Source organism: Erithacus rubecula (genome assembly GCF_903797595.1).
Source record: "Erithacus rubecula genome assembly, chromosome: 6".
NCBI lineage: Eukaryota > Metazoa > Chordata > Aves > Passeriformes > Muscicapidae > Erithacus > Erithacus rubecula.
Genome location: NC_136688.1, coordinates 11,474,985 through 11,496,809, shown reverse-complemented (window position 1 = coordinate 11,496,809; position 21,825 = coordinate 11,474,985). Strand labels below are relative to the sequence as shown.

General features: G+C 39.1%; 1 protein-coding gene across 7 annotated transcripts in view; it reads right to left on the bottom strand.

Annotated features, from left to right (window-relative positions):
* LOC306803752 (uncharacterized protein) overlaps positions 1-17,034 on the bottom strand; it is a 34,109-nt gene extending 17,075 nt beyond the window's left edge. For 2 of the 7 annotated variants that reach the window (XM_079309537.1, XM_079309538.1), the window contains exons 1-21: positions 16,909-17,034; positions 14,484-14,541; positions 13,701-13,844; positions 12,847-12,993; positions 11,648-11,770; positions 10,894-11,061; positions 10,508-10,693; positions 10,091-10,213; positions 9,834-9,947; positions 9,393-9,714; positions 8,933-9,042; positions 8,461-8,578; positions 8,289-8,380; positions 7,665-7,816; positions 4,117-4,270; positions 3,194-3,317; positions 2,213-2,343; positions 1,389-1,436; positions 946-1,055; positions 514-682; positions 54-158 (exon numbers count right to left, since the gene is read on the bottom strand). In XM_079309537.1, the coding sequence (XP_079165663.1) occupies positions 54-158; positions 514-682; positions 946-1,055; positions 1,389-1,436; positions 2,213-2,343; positions 3,194-3,317; positions 4,117-4,270; positions 7,665-7,816; positions 8,289-8,380; positions 8,461-8,578; positions 8,933-9,042; positions 9,393-9,714; positions 9,834-9,947; positions 10,091-10,213; positions 10,508-10,693; positions 10,894-11,061; positions 11,648-11,770; positions 12,847-12,993; positions 13,701-13,844; positions 14,484-14,528 (2,685 nt within the window). In that variant the 5' untranslated portion in view covers positions 14,529-14,541; positions 16,909-17,034. The remainder of the gene's footprint in view (positions 1-53; positions 159-513; positions 683-945; positions 1,056-1,388; positions 1,437-2,212; positions 2,344-3,193; positions 3,318-4,116; positions 4,271-7,664; positions 7,817-8,288; positions 8,381-8,460; positions 8,579-8,932; positions 9,043-9,392; positions 9,715-9,833; positions 9,948-10,090; positions 10,214-10,507; positions 10,694-10,893; positions 11,062-11,647; positions 11,771-12,846; positions 12,994-13,700; positions 13,845-14,483; positions 14,542-16,908) is intronic. The other 5 variants (XM_079309539.1, XM_079309540.1, XM_079309541.1 and 2 more) reach the window with 5 other exon arrangements.
* Between the last annotated feature and the right edge of the window lie 4,791 nt (positions 17,035-21,825).

The following is a 21,825-nucleotide window of genomic DNA, read 5'->3' as shown; positions in this document are numbered from 1 at the left end:
GCCATGAAAAATGAAAATACAACTTCTTCTCTTACATTACTTTTATGAATTACCTTTTCTTTCAGTGTAGCAACTCTTTCTGTGAGATCACTGATGGCTGTTTTCTGCTCAACATTCTCCACTTCATACACACTGCATTTCTTTAAGGCTTCGTTCAGCTTAGTATTAAAAGCAGAAGTTCATGTGATAGAAATACATAGAATTCTATTAAAATTTTTATGTTACCAATTGTAATATTGAGTTTACACAACAGTGAAGTGCATACTTTGAAATTAATAAACAATTATTTATCAGCTCAATAAAACATAAATACTTTCATGCAAAAGCTGTGTTGGGTCTAAGAAATCCTTGCACCAAACTTAAAGCAAAGCAATTAAATTAACAAAACTAAGGACAGAGTAAAAATTTTCACACTGGGAAAACAGCAATAATTCCACTGGGACACAAATCAAAAGTTATGGTTAAAGCCCATCAGTTCTAATAAGTGAAATAGTAACTGTAAGTTTAACTTACTTGTTGCTCAGCATGTGCAAACTTTTCCCCAAGCTCTTTGTTCAGAGTATCCTTTTCTTGAAGCAGTTTCCTCAAAGCTTCAATTTGTTCCAGCTTTTCTGTCGTGCTCACCAGTTTTTGTTCTCTTTCTCCAAGTGAATTTTCAAGGAAACTATTTCTGTCACTTAATCTGAGAAGACAATATATATTTGGGCATTTTGAAAACAAGGTGTGCGTTAAGTTTTCTAAACTTATTAACTCCAAACTAAGAGAATCATTATTTTTACACTTTCCATTTAAACTTCCAATTATTAAAAAACCACAACTGCAAACAGAAATATGAGCCAAGTAATTGGTTTTTTAAATGTTTTGAGAGATTATACTCATTAGAAGTTGAAGTTTAAAGCAGAGAAAGCCAATGGTGTGTGGAGTTGTAAAGAACCTTCATTTTACCCTTTGAGCTGCTCATTCAAGCCAGATATCAGAATCTGATGCTTTTCCACATCTCGCATTTGTTGGCTGCACAACTGGGTAAGTTGAGTTTGCAAACGCTCATTTTCATTCTGCAACAAAGCAATAATGAAGAGCATTATCACACCCAGAAAAGCGTGAGAGAACTGGAGAAAAAAGCAAGCAAGCTTTGTTCACACAGCTTTTTGGGAGTTTAAAACACAGTAAAAATCTCCTACTCTAGGTCAGATCCACTGCACCAATTCAAAAAAAAAAAAAAAAAAAAAAACAAAAAAAAAAAAAAGAAAAAATATTAAAAAGCTGTACAACAGCAACCAACAACCAAAAGCAAAACACATCCAGAATCAAAAGGACGTAGGACAAACGTGGCAAACTTGTCACCATTCATGAACAGAATGTGGCATTTTGGAGAAGGCAGAACACACCTGCACCGCCCTCAACAGCTGCCCTTCTTCCTCTACACCAAACGTTACCTGTATTGAAAGGCTTTGTTACAAAAGTCTCAATAATTAATGTAAGCTTGTCTCTCATCTTAAAACCAGTCTTTAAAGTCATTCTTTCTTATACACATGCAACTTAACAGATGAAGAACTATGAGTAATGCACCTAGAGTTTGAGTGTGTCACTCAGTGACAATACAGTTCACAAATTATCATAGTAATTTGTCAGTCAGGCAATACTAAAAATAACTCCCTTTTAAAAGAACTCAACTGTTTTTTGTAGGGCATTCAGGGAGTGGTTTTAAAATATAACTATGTGTCTAGCTAAAATCTGGAGTTTAGATTACATGTGTATATATTTATATAAAATTATGAATATTTTTCTATAAGCAGTTTCTTCTCTAAAAATGTGTACATATATGTATGAAAAATTAAATACACACACACTCTTACAGAAAAGAAACGTGACGGATATAAGGAGTAGGAAATTCAAATGAGTCATAACCAAATCTAATCTAGACCTTCTGGCAAAGACCTCCACAAAGAAAGTCATGTTATCTTTTTACTATGTTTCTAGAAGAAGAAATCATAATTCTACACGTGGTGAACAAAAGCAACAGCCTTCAACCTCAAAGCATAATATAGGATGTGCACATTCTCTTATAACATAATTTAGTGTAAGTTAGGCTTCAGCCATTTTTTGTCAGCTGAAAATTGATGGGTTTGCCTTACTTTAGGCTGTGACATAAAGAACATAAACTGAGAATGATTCTCTTGCATCATCAGGTTTAGACAACTCCAAAGCTCACCTGGAGAGCCTCCATTCTACCTTGAAGCTGAAATCTGTCTTCCAAATCCTGACAACGCTCTTCCAGAAAAAGTATTTGCTCCTGCAGTTGGTTTCTTTCCAATTCCAACTCTTCAACCACACTCCGTATACCTACTCAGGTCAAAGAAGAAAAGTTCTTTCAAGAGAAGCCTACCAAATTTCCTAAAGTCCAGAAAACGCTGAAGCTCTTTATTCAAAGTTCTCATCGGTGTTGGGCACAAACAAATCTCACCCATTTCTAGATGAAACGTCTGAGGCACTATATCACCAAAATTTAAATGGCAAAAGTACCCTTAACTGCTGGAAAACCAAAATAAAATTGCAGAGCTCATGAACTCAGAAGACCTGGCAGGAATATTCTAATACTGAACCACCACTACTGTGGCTCAACCAATAGTGGGGCTCATGGTACATTAACCACAAATTGATCAGATGCTTGCAGGATCATATCTTAAGTAACTATTAATAAACTGGCCTGGACTGACAATTTGCAAGTGAGTCCATTCCATCTTAACAATAAAATGTATTTGCAATCTTTACCACTGATATTAAAACTTCAGCATTAAAAACTGAGAGCTGTATTTTTAAATTAAGCAGCAACAGAATGGAATTCTGGTTTGCAACGTAAGTATGATATAAACTGGAAGCACATTCACAGGAGCAAGACTCATAACTTAAAATAAACATGTGATCTTGCCACATGAGATATTTGATGGGCATCAAAGCTCATCCAATTGCAGTGCTCAGCCATATCGATGCTGTACTTGTGAGCCAAAACTAGGCAGTTCATCCAGCACGCACATGCTTGGAAATGAAAAGGAAGAAAACACAAGGCAAAAAAATCCAACACAGATCAGAATACACCACAAATGGGCTGTTAGCTGAATTTGAAAACAACAATAAGACACACAATGCAGACGCTGTGTGCATGCTTCCATCAACTGTCTAGTCGCTATCACACCTGCATTGGGTGAAGGGTACTCTGGCCACCAACCTCCCATGTTTTCTCCTTCAGCTGAGTCAGTGCTATCCAAGGTGACATTCAGTTCTTGGAAGCATTGTTTGCCATCAAAAGGGAATTCTTCCTACACACAAGACATGAGAAGGAAGTTTAACTTAAAGAAGGAATCAAGTAGGGGTGAGATAATTCTGCTACTGAAATCACAGTTTCAATCAAAAATCCCAAAACTTAGCACTGATTCAGGCACTTAAATTCAAGTATGCAGCATTGCTGTGGACTAGAGCAGCATGCCCAGCTTCCAGCTATTACTTCAGAAAAGCCAAGTCTCCCACAGGTTTCATAAGATACTTGCAAGCCTTTAAAAACACCTGCGGCTATTTGAGAAGCAAAGGGATAACAATGTTTGGATATCTTAATTAGTGCTCTGATTTCTAAAGTTAGGAGCTCACTCAAGTACCAGTTAGCTAATTACAGTCTTCCAATGGTCTGTTAATGTGACAGTAACACTGTAATTCTTACCAGTTACCATTTTTAATGCAAGGTACAGCATCACCTATCTACAAGTCTACCTGAAGTGGAACTAATTATTCTGTAGAGCTCCACTGGCAAAAAGATTTGTAAAGATTTTACTGAAGCCAAAAATGGCCTCAACATCTGAAGCATGCACATGGCTTCAGGCATGGGAATTACTCCAGAGAGAACCTTGTGATTTTTCAGTGGAAAAGAGTAAGAAGTGTTACAGCACTGGAATTTCTCATCTTATGGCTATGTATATGATCATTAAATTTATCAATGTTTTCAGTTCTGATCTCTGTTCTTTAGCTCCTAATGTTTTAAAGATAAAAGCACAACATAAATAACAGTACTTTCCACATTTTTATTAACAGACAGGTAAAAATAAACTCATATCTCTTTGAACCCACCTGCAGCTTCCTGCTGGTTTGACTGCCTTTTCTTCTTGCCTGCTGCAGCCTGCCCATTCCTTGAACTGTGGCCAGTTCCTCCTCCAGCTCCTGCTGCCCTGAGACTATGGCTGGATTGGAGCAGCCAGGAAAGAACCAGTCATCCTCAATCAGTTTTGTGCCACAGGAAAGCATTTACATTTATATCAGACACTACTACATGAAAAGAAACCAGGGACAGGATGAAGTCCCTACAAATGACTGACAGGAACAAGATTAAAGTCCACTGCATTCACCTTGTGATTTCCCTTCAACATTGCTATGCAGAACATAAAGTCTGAGTATCTCACTAAGAAGAAGCAAACCAAAGTCTGACTTCACTTCTTCATTAGCTCTAAAGGAAGACTTTATGGAGGAGGGTGAAAAGGGTGAGGTTATACCATACGAAAAAGGAAAGCCAATCAATTAAAATGCCAAATTACATCTCAATTCAATTTACCAGGTTCAAATATACCAAATTTGTATGATGAAAACCACAGCTTTTTCAGCTGATGCCTTTTTAATCTCAACAATCACATTAATTTTTATAAAAACTTTAATTTTAGTACGAGCTCTAAAGCCAGATTACTTGAGGAAGTCACAATCATGTGTTACACTGCAAACTGGCATCAAACCATCTTATCATAAATTAGTAACATCATTTTTTCAGGACAAATACAGAATCACTAGTAAATAAACACACTGAATAAACTGAGAATATGAAATCTTAGGTATGCATCCTGCTCATTGTTAGAAATTATTTGTCATCTGAAGTGCATTCCCATCTGTTTTGTGATACGACAGAACACGTTTGGAGTAAAGATTAGGAAACACCACATTCCATGCAAAGCAGACACAACAGCACAGCCAGGGAAAGGGAGGAAAAGTAAAGGTGGCTCCATACTTTAATTGAAAGTTACATTAATTGGATAATGACAAATTTGGCTTTCAGTTTAACCGCATGAATCCACAGTTGTCTTCACAGCACACACAACTCAGAGAATTGATGTCAATGCATCTGTGAGACCAACATCAGCAATTATTTGGAGATTCAGCCCTATAAGGAATACTTTGCTTTCACCAGTTAGCCAAGGATTACTTATACCACAGATTTCCTTAACTCACAATTCTGTAGCATCTGATACATTTACATTGTTCCTGTAATATTTCAAAATTACACACCTAATGTCTTGTCAGAAAAGTTCAGTGGGGAAAAAAGGGAAAGAAAAAAACCAATTACCCTTTTCAAGTGGGACTGAAAAATTGGATTACACTTCCCATTTCAATTACACTTTAGCTTCTTGCACTGCCAATTCGTGTTTTAAACCCCTTTGTGTATTTTCTAGAATTTACACTTGTTTTATCAATATACATACATTTTCAATGCTGTAAAATTAAATGCCAAATTTGGATCACAGGACTTAAATCTCTGTTTACAGGAACTGCCAGTTAAGGGGTTCAAAGAACAAGATCTATTCCAGTTAAAAATTTAACCCCTCCTCTGACACCATAATGTAGGATCCCAATATATTTAGGCTCCTAAGTATCTGATAAGGAAAAAACCAATGAGATTACCATTGTCACAAGAATAATGGAAGTATAGACATTGGAGCTTTAGAATGATTTAGCATACTCAGACAAGTGTTAAAACACTTCCAATTAAACTGAGAGTTTCTTTAACAAAAATTAATAAGCAAATACATTTTCTAAAGTTTTACAGCACCTTAGGAAGCTTTCATTTTAGATAATTCATGCAATTAACTAATGTAAAAACCTGAAAAAGCTGAAAAACACCTTTTTTTCAGATAGACACTGCATATAAACAAACTATGATATGTCTGCACTTCCCTGAGTCACTATTGATGCTACATATTACTTACATATGGATTCAAATATTGGTAGCCAATATTAATGCAGGCAAAGTTCAGCAATTTATGGGATGGAATATTTATTTTTTTTAAATACTACCAAATTTCAGGTAGTAGTAAGAATTAATTTGATTCTTACTTAGTGGCAAGCCAAGAAATTTGTTTCTAGATACAATATAAATATGGAGTCAGCCGTTACTACAGTGAAAAAATAAAGATGATTTCATTAATTCAAAAGAAGAAATCAGTATTGCAAGGCAGGAGAAAAATCCAGCAGTTACATGTATTGCTAAGAACCACAAACCATCAATGGCAGAGCTTGCAAGGTACTGTTGGCAATTTTCTCCACAAGAAGCAAGAGCAGGAGAAAATCAGCAGCAGTACATTCCAAGGGGCCATTGCTGCAGGAACCTGCATGCACAAAACTGATGGGAAACTGTTCTCCCTGGCTGCCCAAATCACAGTGGAGGGTAGGAGTGGAGGGGGAAGGGACGCTCAGGGCTCACCAGGTGGAACGGCAGGAAAAAAAGAAACAGAAAGGTCATGCTATTCCCAAGGGGAAAAAAAATGCAAAATTAAACCTGGACTAAGGCAGAGGAAATTTTACAAGTGTTATTAATATTGCACATGGCTCTGTGGCCAGCACAGATGTGCTAACAGGTAGATTTAATGGAGGGGTATCATTCCCTTTCAATACCAAAGCATAAATCTTTCAAAAGGAAGAGACATGATCCTTAAAACATTTCTGTGCTTATACACTGAACTTTCAAATGGATCATGGAAATGAAAAATAATTCAGTTGCAGATTGAAAAGAGAAGGCACAAATTAACTAACTGGATTAATTGTGATGGTAGGTCCTGTGCATTAAAATTTGCCATTACTGCCCACGCAGTTAACTAAGGGGACAAAAATTGTAATTTAGTTCAGATGGCATGGAAAGAGCAGTAAAAGCTATCTAAAATTTAACCAGACTTTTATAAGCTTTAATAGAAGCTACTTCAGTTTCTCAACAACTGAAGAATTAATAATTTAGCAAGCTCTAAAACCTGACATTACTTGAAATGCTATTCTCTGTAGGCAATCTGGTATTTCTAATGACCTCCAAGCCACTGCCAGTGAGAATTATTCAGGTGGCCTATAAAAATGACACCAACAACAGATTACTAAATATCCTAAATAGAATTAATGAGAATTTCCTAAAGAGAAACTCCATATCAGGTACATTTTGTTTAAGCACCACCTTCATTCCTCTCATTCAAACCAAGACTACAGTCCCCCACACTTTCACCAGTTCTCTAGGCAGGCAGCTTTAATATTTCAATGGGGAACTATGTATTATTGATTAAACATAATTTATCACTTCTATCATTTATCATATGCAGACAATAAGCCTTTCAAGCAGTCTTAAAGAGCAGCAGCTCAAATGGCAAACAGAACAGCACATCTACTTAATAAAAATCATATAAAACAAGATGAATTTATGAAAAACAAACTCGAGGGAAAAGCAGAAATTGCAAATTTCATCAATTTCACAAACCATACATATTATATGACTACATAAATGAGTCACGGTGGTGTGCTATCAATTAGGTCTGAAATACAAAAGACACACACACACATCTACAAAAACAGGGTTGTTGTACTGGAAATAAAATAATTCACCTTCTCTCTCCTCCTCAATCTGAGCCATTCTCAAGGCCATGGCAGATTTCTCTTCCCGGACTTGATCCCGGGATTCCTCTGACTCTGGGACATTCTCCTGCCATTCCAAGAGCTGACTCTGCAATTCATCCACACTACCTGATTCACTGGCCTAACAAGAAAAATTCTGTATTAAAATAAATTTACCACACCCCTCTGCAAATGTAAATACATTGCAAGTTGGCAAACCATCGCAATTCACCATTTTACATAAATAAAAATCTATTAAATTGGAAAGTGTAGTATGTAGATATTTTAGACCATGTGAAAGACAAGTCCCACGACTTCATAAAATATTAAAGATCGTTTGTCTACAAAATAACCGCCACACTTTGATGTTAAATGTAACTAAATAGGAAGCAAACTGCTTGGAAAAATATAATTTTAAGTGTATACAAAGTACGTAGAAATCAGTCTTTTTGAGTAATTCAAAACCTGCTGTTCTCCAACTGAACAGCCACTGACACTGATGATTCCACACATCAATAAATTAATTCTCGGCTCCAAAATCCAACTGACACATTTTTCAAAGTCTAATTAGCACCATTAATCAATAACTCATGCAAATCAATTTTCAAGTCAACCTGTGAAGCTGCTCTCTTTGTAACTTGGTCAAGATCAGCCTGCAGCTTCCTCTGCTGCTCTTCATACAGCTCCAGCTTTTTCAGCAGTTCTTCTACAAAACATAATAAATTTGGTTCAAATAATTTCTTTTTTGTCTCTTTACTTTGGATCATTTGCAAAATTTTCTTTTACCATTTTGAGTTCTGATTTCATGCAATGACTGCAGTTTTGACTGTAGTTCTTCCTTTTCAACTTCTAATTCTGACACGCGATTGCTTAAGGCAGATACATCATTGTTCTTTGACGAAAACTGAAAGAAAATACAGTTACAGGGTTTCAAACTCAGCAAAATCACAGCAAAGTCCCCTTCTTTTTCTTATTCTTTAGTAATATCTAGAATAGCTGTTTTTCTAATATTTGAAGTGCAACACAACAGCTCATCTCTAACAAACTTACCCAAGCACTGATAACACAATTTGTACTATTTTTCATTTAAACTGCATTTTGTAGCAACATTTTATGTCCATTCCATTTTTATACATTCACTCATAAAGCACATTATTTTAATACTCTATTTACCCCACAATTAACTTATTCCTAATCAAATCTCCAAGCACAGTAGCTGGAGAAAGACACAGAGCCTTAAACGCAAAGCTACACATACATTTTTCAGTTCATCTTCCAGCTGTTTGATTCTTGATTTAGACCAAGCCTTCATTTTCAAAAACTTGGCTTCAGATTTGCTGGCCTCTTCCGTTTTCAATTTCACTTGTACTAAGAAACAAGAAGCAGGAATTATTTAAAACTGTTGAGAGATTATTAATACAAACCTTGTGTGTAATTCCTTTAGCACCTCGAAGCTACATACACAAGACAACAGCAATGTTTACAGAAAAACGTAAGAATTAAAAACAGTGAGAAATTTATAATTCACGTGATTATCTTGGTAATCCACTAACCTTCATTATTATAGTACTTGATCACTTTAATTACTGTGGCAATAATATTCCATCAAATTTCATGTAATTCTAATTGCAATAGGTATGAAATTGGCTCAAAACACGTAAAAGTCTGGGCCGAAGACACTTTTAATATTGTCAGTGACCACTGTTTAAATAGGATACCTTCCAAATCTTCCATCTTCTCTTTGGTTATAGATTCTGGATCTTTGACTTCTTTGGAGTTACTCTGTCCACCACCCCTCAACTCTGCCACTTGTTTCTGAAGCTGAACCAGGGCCTGGTCCTTTTCTTGCAGCTCAGTTTCATGTTTCTCTCGAATTTCATGCAGTTCAGCATTGTGTTTTGCATTAACTTTTGTCATTTCAAGCTCATGTTTCTCCATCATGTCTTTTAATTGGGCCCTCATTACATGTTTCTCAGCATCCAGTTTAGACTGGAGGTTTTCTTTTTCAGACATAAGGCGTTTCAGGTTTTCATTAATCTCCTGTTTAAAAAAAAAAAAAAAAAACACAACACGAAAAATATTTATAATTTTAATGCAAAGTATTTTTACTACCACTGTCAAACATTATACCTGTACTCCTGCTTCATGGCATTTCTTACTTTCAGTTGCTGGTCCTTGGCATCCAGCTCTTTTTGCAAGACATCAATCACCTGTGTCCTTCCCAGCATGACTTCCTCCTTTTCATGGAGCTTCTGTTTCAAGGCCTTTAGTAGCTATCAAAAATTAAAATTTAAATAATCAAGCAATCTATAAAAGACTTATTTTTATTCTCCCAGCCAGACACTTGAACTGTGCCACAGAGTTTAGTAATTACATGACTCTCAATTCAAGCTGCTGAGTTTCCAGAGCAACATACCTGTTCTAGGTCAGCACTTGCATCAGATTTAGCAGCTAATCTAAAAAGCTCCTGCTCATGTTTTTCTCTCTGTGCTTCCAGCTCCTTCTCCTTTTCCTGGATAATATTTTGATACACACGTACCTAAAACCACAAAGAAGATAAATACGAAACCAGCCCGCAAACTATAAAAAATCTCACTGAACTGTCTAACTAAAGGTATAGCAAGATAATGGATTCCAAATAAAGTCTGAATTTTGCTTCCAGTAACATTAAATACACTAATTAGACACTTAGGTTCATTCCTAGCAAGTTTCCTCCAAGCCCAAATGGCAGTCTCCTCTTCAAATACCTGTTTCTACTTTCAACGTGGTTTGTAGCTCTCTTACCATTTTCCTAAGAACGGGATATAACTTTTGGAATCCTGCATTTACTTACATTTTCCATGTATGTAGCTTCTTTTCCTTGGAAATGCTCTCTTTCCTTGTTTTGAATATTTTTCAGGCTCTCAATCTGCTCCTGGAACAAGCTGCATTTTTCTTCACTCTCTCCCACCTTCTTGGTAAGGTTCTGCACCAGAATCTCCATGCTTTGCAGTGATGACTCCTTAGCTGCCAGCTGGTTCTTTGCAATGCAAACCAAAAGACAATTAGCAGAAAAATAGCAATCATGAAGCCTTCCCCTGGTAAGGACAAAATAAGTAAGTAAATATATATAAATTAAGATAGTCAGTGTGTTTCAGAGAGGGACTGGCTACACAACATCACAATTTATTGGTTCCTTGAAAACTCTACAGAGATTTTATAACTGAGCTGCTAACATACCTTCAATTCTTCATTGGGCAGGAATATTTTGTTGGCAGCATCGCTGGATCCACAGGCCACCTGCAAATCCCTGATGTAAGCATCCCTTTCAGCCAGCTTCTTCTCCTTCTCTGCCAGCATGGCATCCATATCAGCCCCACGGCTGCGCTGCACCTCCAGCTCAGCATCCTGAAGGTGAGAAGGCAGAATTGTTTGTGGTCTGTGCTTCCATCTCCAGCAAAGAAGAATGCTTTGCATCATTTCCTTACTGCCTGTGTTAGAGCACTCCAAAAATTATAAGCAGATGTATAACTGGTTCTGTTTGAAGTGCAATCATTATTTACTGAACCCTTCTCTCTCAAACTCTGCAGCATTCCCATTCCTGCCACCATCCCCAGGGAAGTTATAACCACAAGACACAACATAAAACCAGCCTTTGCCTACATGTATTCCTGTTATGACCTATTTTTGAAATGAGGAAAATTGAAGCAAACAAGTGTTTTTGTTCAAAATGCAAGATTTAAATACAACATTGACCCACAGAGCTCATCTTCGTGTATCCTACTCCATTCATTCAGGATTCCCTGCCCACTGAAGGCACAATGACAGAATTTCCACTGCCCTTGCTGAAGCTGTAGCATAATTCCTCAACACAAAACTCCCAGAATGGCTGTTCAGTAGCACAAGAATTAAATATATATATATATAAAAATTAACATATTCAAACATAATCCCACACCACAAAGATGAAAAGTCACATCATATAAAACACCACCTTTTTCTGTAACTCTTCATTTTTTTGTGTGATCTGGGATTCCAGCTCTTCAATTCTCCTTCTCAGCACTAATATTTTCCCTCGATTTGCTGCAGCATTTTCCTGGTCTCCATCTTTTGATGCCTGCAAAAATGGGGAAGTTTGCATTCCATGAACAGGTAACTCCTTGATTCTGTACCTCTACATGGTCTGATAATATTGGTGAAAGAAGAAGATTTTACTCATAAACTGTGTTTCAGTTCTCTTATATATTTCATATTCAATGTAAAAGCTAGCACAGAATTTTTACTAAGCATATAAAAGTCTTTGTATTTATAATAATCATGCTGATTACTGCTGAAAAGTGGACTGGAATGTGCAGCAAGGAGAGTCACTTCCTCTGGCAATTGAAACTTAAATAATCTGGCAAGTGTAGTCCATATATATCAGAGGAAAAACAGGACTATTGGAGGGAAAAAATGTAAAATCAACCATTCCTAAGCATGTTTTCAATCAGAATTTCCACAATTTTAATTGCTGTTTCATATAAATTATCTGCCATTACAAGAAATCAAGCACAAATGCCAAGCATGTTTTGCTAGCCAAAAAAAAAATCAGAAGAATGGTTGCTGCACATTTTGAGGAAAACTGGGACTGCAACAAACTCATTGTTACCATTCCATTCCAGCATAGCTTTAAAATACAAATCCCCCCAAGAAAACTAAAGCCTCACTAAAGTTATTTTAGAAGCTGTATGAAGTCCTACACCTAAGAAATACAAGTCTACATGCACAACTGTGTTACTACAAACGGATCTGAGACTCTCTCATTAACAGTAAAACACCTGCTACTTTCCATCACTTTATTTACATTTTGCTAATAAGGACAGTTTTACATTTCCTAAGGAACAAGACAGTTTTTGTTTTTATTTCCTCTCCAAACCTTATCTGTCTGACTCATGTGTCGAAACTTCCAGCATAGGATGAAGGAGTGAGAAATTTTTACTGAAACAATTTGAAGGGAATGTACAAGTTTCTGGATTTCTATGGAAGAATAAAAGAATTAAATAGAAATACAGATGAACTGACAGCACAAACTCAGTCTATCCTGATCCTAACCTGACTCAGCTCAAAATTTAGATTTCCCCATTGAATCCAGCAAGGAAAACAGCTACAGCACCCCAGAAATTGTATCTGCTTTTAAATGTGAGAATACCTTACCTTTTTTGGTTCTGCTTTGGCCTCTATGCCTCCTGCCACTGGTAACTGCTTCTTAAGTTCTTCCAGCTGCGAGGTTAATGATGCAACCTTGGCTTTGTTCTGCAGCTTCAGCTTGGAAAGTTTGGCATCAGCAGATTCCTTCTCCTCCTGCAAACATCAAAGTCAACACAAAACTAAATTAGCTACACGGACAACGGCCTGCTTTGATTCTTTCAGAAAAAATAAAAACAAAAATAAAAAGAGAGGGAGAAATCTGAAGTGAATAACAAAAAATATCTTCTTTGAAGAGACATTACAATGTTTCATTTTCATTATTTAAATATTCTCTATTTGAACTTCCTGCACACAGTGATACTACTATAAAGAATTCAAAACCTTATGATATAAATTTCCCCATTTTTTCATAGCAATACAAATTCTAGGCTTGATTTTTTAGTAACTACTTTTTCATAAGAACATACTAAAAGACATCTTCAGGATAGTATAAAAGTTTATTTCGTTTGAAGAGAACTCGATTTACAGTGAGTTTAAAACATGCACTTTAACACTTGGCTGTTCACATCCACAAATAAAAAAGGCAGAAAGAAATCTCTCGTAGGAAGAGATCAACCTTATGACTTTTCAAAAGAGTAACAAGCCCCAAAACAGCCCTCAGGATATTAGACATCAGTACCTTCTAGTTCAATCCTGGAACAGAACACATGCTGGGAACAAGCCGCAATGCCCAGACTCCAGAACAGCTCCCTGTGACCATCCTAGAGCTGCTCTAACAGACTAGAAGCTTGTAGAACACAATGAAAAGGACTGAAGGGGGTTTTTAAACAATGTTTCTCACATGAACACATGCACGGCACCTTCAACTGAAGATCTTTGCTCCGGAGCTCAGCATCCTTCTCCCTGACAAGCTCCTTTAGCTGTGCCAGCAGCTGCTCAGTGCTTGTCAGCTGCTCCGTCAAATCCGTCACTGCTGCACTTCCCACGTCCCTGGAGCCTGGAGCCTGCAGAGATTTGTGGAATATTCAGCCTGGGCAGATTCAGGGTGCTTTCAAAAAGCCAAACGGAGTGCACACTGCTGCTCCTCAGATGCCTGCACTTGGTGTCTCACTTTATTACAAGTTAGCAAATGCAATGCTAAAACCTCCATGGATTATACATACTTACAGCAGGCTGTTTTCACCAAGTCACACAGAATTCTAAACCTTATGAATGCTTTAGCAAGATTGGCTTGAAATACAGCAAAACCATCCAAGCATTCTAGGTACGAACACCTGAACTTCCTCATTCACTGGATCTGTGTTGTGACAGCCAGCACTGCTGCTAAATAAAATAAATACCCATAAAGTATTGATATTGAACCAACTCTACCCAAAGATACCCTGGGGATGGAGCTTATGTAACTCCTACAGATGTTTCCTTAAGGCAGGATAAGCAGAGTGAGGACGAGCATGGCAGCTGTGGCAGTCATGAGAGATTAAATATCAAGGAAATACAAAACAAGGACACAACCTGACTTTTAGAGCCCTAAAACTGTCATGGCAAAACTAATCAAACAACTGCTTTATAAAAGAGAAAATAAATATGGTTAGTGTATGAAAAATGAAAGATTCTATGTGTCAGAATAATAATTCAGTACTTACTGCTGTTTTGGAAGGAGAATCATCTCCACTACCCCATTTCCACATAGTTCCACGATGGCTACAGAAACATAAATAATATCATAGTAAGTATCAGTGACTCAAATAACTGTAATTAATTCATACTTCTATGTATCTTGTTGTGAAATGCTTGAGAGTGATATGTTCAGTTCTAACAGCACCTCTGATCTCCACAACACAACCAGTTGTTGAGAAACAACACTTTTCATTATGTACAAAACATGCATAACATGCCTTTTCTAAAAACTGCCAGCCAGTAAAATGCCAATACTTCCAAAAACAATCCAGAGAGGTCTTTAAAGAATAAATGCCATGGAGTGTTATTCAGCACAGCTGCTTCTCCAACATATAAATAGAAGATACAAACCACATATAGTTCACAAACCACATATAGTTCACTAATATTTAACCTGACCTTAAACACTGCCTATCACTGCAGGAAAACATCAATGCAGATTTCTAAAAAATCACATATTAAGACTAAAACCATTAAATAACATCAAACTGCTTAAACTGCTGTGACTGCTACTCATCTGAGACATACAACCAGCACTGCAACTGCTCAGTAATTGTCACTCTCAACTAGCAACACCCAGAGAAAAATCATGTGTCCTTCCCATTCTGTATTACAGACTCCAGAACCACACATCCACAGATCAGGCCTGAATTTGGAAAGCAGTTTATAGTAAGCATTAGCACACAGCTTATCTTTGAAAGAATGCAGCCTGATAGCAGAGGCTGCTTTTAAAGCAGTTCATCACTTCAAAGCTCAACCCAGGAATCACAGACTGCAACCTATGGCCCACATCACCTACAGGGGCAGACTGGATCCTCCTAAGGATCTTTCCTAACATTAAAATCAGCAAATGAGCCATGGGTGTGGGGATGGGAACTGCAGAACCTGTAAGTGAAACACTCCTCTCATAACTACTGCAGAGCTGTATCAAACCTGTTCCCAGTGAAAGGCTCACTTCCAGACACACCAAAGGGTTGCCCAGGTACAAAGAGGCCAGAATGACTCACTAGATGGAACACGGTGCTGCATTTGTAAATTTTTCAGCTCATTTCCAGCTCTGAGGAATATTTTGCTGGTCTCACCTGCCAGCATTAGCATTCCTACCTGAATACATCAACTGCTCCTTCCTGGTGTTGTTTTATTAACATCAGTGACACTAAACACTGGCAAGTTTTCAAAATCAAGTTGGGAAACAAAACTGATCAGGCTTTTCCTACCTGGCATGAAATCAACCAAGGATGGGTTTTGCTTTGTTTTTCTGGGGTACACAGCAAGTTAAAGCTGCAATCTTTAGTTAAAGCTGCAATCCCTCAACTCTTCATCTTCCACAACTTCCATGAGACACAACAGATGCCAGTTAATTTTATATAACAACTTTCCCCTAATGCTCAAAGTACAACTGAGATTTCAGCTCTGATCACAACCAAAAAGAATGTTACCAAAAACAAAACCCCCAGCAGCAGCTTAGCCTTCCTAACTCATCCCCTACCAGCTGCAGCCAAATCCAGCTAAAAAAAAACTAATCATGTATTATTCATCTGGGCACTTTCCAGCCTCCTCAGTCCCTCCCCTGAGTCAGAGACCACAGGGCCCAGCACAAGGGACACATGACAGATTTGGGCAGCAGCTCATTCCAGCTTCTCACTACTGAGGTGATGGCAGTCCCCTCTCTCCTCTCTGCCACCTGCTTACAGCAGAAAAATAAGCTGTGTAACAACCCAGCTAAGCCTAATATTATTTTAAACCTGTTCCCCAAAACAATTTGGTGCTGGAAACACACCCACTGAAAGAATACCATTACTATTTAATTATTTTCTCCTAGTACCTGCACATTTTTGCTTTTACCCACCAAGATTCTGGCTCTTCTGCAGAACAAACTGAACTTGTTTTCCAAATATCTGTGTCATATACAAACTAAAAGCTTCTGTATAAAACCTTGGCCAACATCTGCATAAGCATACAACACACAGCACAAACACCTTGTGAAAATATACTGAGACGTTCATATGGCTATTACTTGGACGTGTTATAAACAGGATCTCTTAGTCACACCGACCACATTTAAACATAAACATGAATTGTTACTTACTTTTCATAATAAATGTATCATATATAAAGATATATATAATACAAGGGAAGCACTGTAAGAGCGACCCAGTGGAGAAACAGCAGATCAGAGCAGTGCAGGTGCATGTGGGGCGTAGAGAACTCCAATGAGTCATCCCCACCCTTTCCCACATACCCAACTCCTCCCGCCCAGCTCCATCGGCGCCTGGCAATGGGAATGCGCGACCCCCCCACCTCCCCCACCTTCCCCCCTCAGGGGCTCCGCGGGGTGGGCCTGCCGGCGGAGGGCAGAGGTTTTGCCGCGGCCGCGATGCCCACACTCACCTGCGGGGCGGCGGAGGGGCGGCCGCGGCCCTCGACCCGCCGAGCCCCCTCACCCCGACGCGGCCCCGTCGCCGCCGCCGCCGCCTCTGCGGCCCCGCAGCCCCGGCCGAGCCCGCCGGGAGCGGCTCCGCCCCCCGCCTCCGCCGCAGCGCCCCCTGCCGGCGCGGAGGACCGCCCGCCTCCCGCGCTGTTCCGCCCTGGGGCCTGCTGATCTCCTGAGATTCCCCGACTGTTTTCCCATTTCTCTGTGAGAAAGCAGGGGCCTCCCAACCAAATGTACGTCTGCCTACGCATCGCCATGTATTTATTAACTTTATTAACTGCTCACCTATGGCAGTGCCTCACCACCACCCTCACAGGTGAGAATTTCTTTCTAATATCTACTCTAAATTCACCTTTCTTCAAATTAAAGCTATTACCCCAAGGCAAAGGCCATCTTTCAGGTTAGACTCTCCTTTAGTTTACAGATGAGCGGTGCAAAAGTCTCCAGTAACATTCCACCACCTCAGTACATTGCAGTGCATAATGTAATTGAGGGATAGTCACAAATAAAGTTAAAACACCTTCACACTAGAAAAACTGGCTGCTGTATTATTAGGAAAGGGGATTTTCATAACAATAGTTGTATTGATCTCACTTTCAAGGAGAGGAATGGATTGAAAATCCTTTCTCTAAGCAGAAAATAAAAGAAAAGCACCTCCAGCTTGCTATGGGGTAACACGCAGGTACAAAAGGAAGCTGTGCATCGTATCTGACACAGCAGCATTTTTATTTTGCATTTTGTAATATTTTAGATAGTCCTTTTATCTGTGTACAAATTGCAGCTCTCTAAAGGGAGCTGGCACTGGGTGATGAGCTGTAGCTCCACCATTCCCCAGACAAGCATCACTTCATCCCACCCAACAGGGAATAAACCTCAATTCACAGGATCCTACAGCATCACCATGACTGGGAACAGGAAAGAAGAAACCCATCAGACTTTAAAAGTCATTCCATTTCAGGATGTGGCTGTCATTTTCATCTTTTCCTGGTGCAACACTCTCACCATCATTCATTTTGGATGCAAGCTAAACGATGACACTGTGCATGTTCTCAGCCAAGCTCTGACCACTTAGGAACATGACACCTGCTGATGATGGATGCCTGAAGTTCCCTGGAACACTTTAGCATCTCTGAAAATAGGAGTCTGAGCATGGAATGAACTCCAGAACATCGGGCTTGCACATGGCACAGAGCACTCCTTGGAGAATCCTTTGGAGAGCAAGGTTTCTGTGGTTTGCAGCAGTCTCCAAAACAAATTCCATAATGAATCTGATCACAACATCCATCCTGTCAGCCTGTAACCTTTGTGATTTTATCTCCATCCTGCAGTCTCCACAGCTTTTCTACAAACCTGCCCCACAGCAGCATCCCTGAATACCTGTGAGAGAGGAGAAAACAGAAGTGCAAGTGCTTCACTCTCATCCCTATCTGCCAAAACGCTGCAAGGGGCTGGTTTGAATTGTATCAAGCACCATACCAACCCTGTGAGTGAGGAATGGTGAAGCTGCCATTCCAGAACAGAGCTAGTGTGCCATTAATAACTCAGCTGGACTCAAAAGGTGCTGGGGTATGGGTGCAGAAGCATCTAAATCAATTTAAGAGTGCTTATGCCTTAAATAGAACCAACACTAGATCACATGCACAGATTTCGTTATTCAGGAGGGGAACTTTGCTCCAAACCCTATTTTTTAAATTCATTCCATTTAGGAGGAAGAAACCAAAATTATTTTTAATTTGCTCTTTCCTAGGCTCCAGGACAGTTTTCCCGATGCTGTAAGTTCTCATACCCATAAAAATAATATAATCTGTGGGTCTTCATTTTATCCCAGTGTATAAATTATTCTTGGAAAGACAGGATTGGAGATGACAACACACTTCTTTTGGAGAGCTCACAGCCAATCAGCCGCTCCCCTCTCCCTCTCTAAAATGCAGAATGGTGTTAGCACTGTGCTGCTAGTGCAATATTCACCTTGTATAGAGTCAGAAAGTGCAGTGTGCTTGTTTCTGCCTCAATAAACATGGGGATGTCACAATGCTTTCTTGGCTGTTTAGGCATAGCCAAACTCCCCTGCTGTGATGCCAGATTAGGACTGGCTGTATTTTTTACCAGTGAGATCCAAGCCCTTGGAGACACAAAGAGATTCAGACACATTAAACTCTCTTCCAGCTGAAGGAACACCACTGTTGCTAAATGTATTTAATATTTATATTAGAGCAGTATCCAGATGCCCCAGTTAGTGCAACAGTGAGGTACTTAATGTGCAGCTTTCTGCTGGGACTTCTGTTATCTTAGCAACTCCTTTTTACACAATAAAGCTGCTCACTGGTCAGCCTCTCATTCCTCTCACACCAAAAAGCAGTGGGAGGAAATTGCTTGCTGTGCCTCTCTGCTTTTCCCCATGCATCTGCTTCTTTTCACAATTTTCCTGCATCCTGAAATAACACGGAGACATCCCACCTCATCTTTGATGAGGGATGGTAACACTAGAGAAGGATTTCACACAAGATAAAGCCAAATTCTTCTCAACCAGGTGTATCAGCCCCACATTACTACCAGGACTAGGAGACTTCCAAGCTCTCTCAATGCCCAAGTTCAAGTCAAAGAACACCTGGTCATAACCATGATGACTTGTAGGAGGAATTAATGGTAAAAACAGATCACAAAGAATGAATTCCTGCCGTTGCTGAAGCTTTCATTTGTTACCTTCTTCTTGTTCCTATATAACTTGTGTGTCTGCCCCCCAAAAAAGAGACTGCTGGTTATATGGGCAACTGAGAAGTAGACGTGGGTAAGAATATTCTTGGTTGATCAGATAATCATTAGTACATAAAAGATGTGTAGTGTAAATAAAAAGCACACTCAAAGGATGAGGTTGTAGGCATGCCACAAGTTCAGAACAGAGCAAACCACTCAGATAACTACAAAATAAAACCAAAGCAGCCCTGGCAACAGTGACAAGTTACCCAGCACCCATTGCAGGGGGCAACAACCTCTGCACAGTGGCACAGCCACTCACCCTGGGCTCATCTGGCACTATACTGGGTGTTAGAGGACACAGCTGAACCACACAATATCTGGCTGATATTCCCACTGAGGGAGGCCCAAAGTTAGAGGAGTCCCTGGGTTTCAGGCACCACTTGGGGACACCCACCCCAAAGGCTGGGAATCACCCTGTGCTGGGAATCAGCACAGGCTGGGGGGGCCAACCAGAGGGAAAACAGCTTTGCAGGAAGCTTGGGAGTCCTGATGGAGTCAGAGTTGAACAAATTTTAATATTTGAACTGAAGCTTTATTGTCTCTCTTGGTTTTAATGGTCCTCTTTGCAGACTGGCCAGCAGATCTGGGCATAACACAGCAGCAGCAGGGGGAGAAATGCCAAAGTTCAAGGAGCAGTCACTGTTCAACAAACTGCAGGAGAGGGCTGAGCATTCAGCACAGCCAGACTCAGAAAATGCACACCTTACAGGAATTAAATAATGTCCTGTTTCATCGTTACAAAAAGAAAACAGTACACTTAAAACACAAGGACTTATTGCTTAGGCTGCTTTTAGAAGAGAAACAAAAAGTACAATAATTTAGACAAAGTGTTCAAGGCTATCCAAAAAGAAATTAGACAAAATATTAGAATATTGAATATTAGGCAAAATACACGGCACTTATCAAAACAGGAGAAAATTTTATATTCAGGCCATACAGCAAAGAAACAAGTTTAAAAGTACCACCATCAAAAGAGACATTGACAATATAATAGAAGAAAAAATGCTGCCATCAGGATGACATAAGCATAAAGAATCCAAGATACCTCTCTTCTACAAACTTTCCCCCAATTTATATTGAGTGAGTGCTTTAATACTTTTTCACCTGAAATGACCCTGAGTTTGACAAATGATGCTGCAGCAATGGAAAAAGTTACTGTGCAGAAATTGGTGTATTCCAGTGTCTGTTTTTAATCAGGTGAGATATAAAAATAAGGAAGGAGAGACATCTACTTGGAAGTTGCTGAGTGTCTGGATGGGAAGCATGGATGCACCTCCCATGGAAACAACTGGAGTTCTGTCAAGCTGTAAATACCAATAAATCACCACACACTCCATGCTCTTCTTTTTTGACATTTTTATTAATCAAAGACAGGATGACTTCCATATTTCGAGTGACAGGAGCGATCCCAGGACACTTTCATAGCTACAATAAGCCCAACCAAAAGGTACATTGTGGAATACATTGGGGATTTGGAACAACAGCCATGTTGAGACTAGTGAACTGGTGTCACTGTGTCACTGTTTTTGCTGGTGTCAAGAGTACAAGCGAGGGTCCTCAGCAAGAGGATAGCCCATTGGCAATGGACACAACTCTGGCAGGGATATGCCAGCAGCTCCAGAAGAAAAAGGAGGATCTGGCATCCCAACGGACTGAGAGGGTCCCCAGGTACTGGAGATGTCCCAAGGTCTGTCTCCACACAGAGCAGAGCAATTTAAGTATTTCAGTATTTGACCTCTCACACCTACAGATGGAGCAGGTTTTATTCATGCTATATAAATACACACCTATACTGTGCATTGGCATTTATGGAAATAAAGTTCTGTAAGATTTTATTACTCTTAGGTGGAAGCTTGAAGGGTTAAGTTTACACGTAGCTGTTTTCAACAAAACCCAAAAGCTAACTAGGTGGGGAAGTAACCTACTTGTGCCATTGCATCTCAACTCCTTAGCACTTTATAATCGATTTTCAGTATACCAATAAATACTCAGTGCAAAGCACATGCTCAATTAAAATCCTAAGCATGGATAATGTACAAGGGAAATTAAAAAAAAAAAAGCTATCACACGTTGTCTACATGCTCAGAGAAATATATATATCTATATTAAAAAAAAAA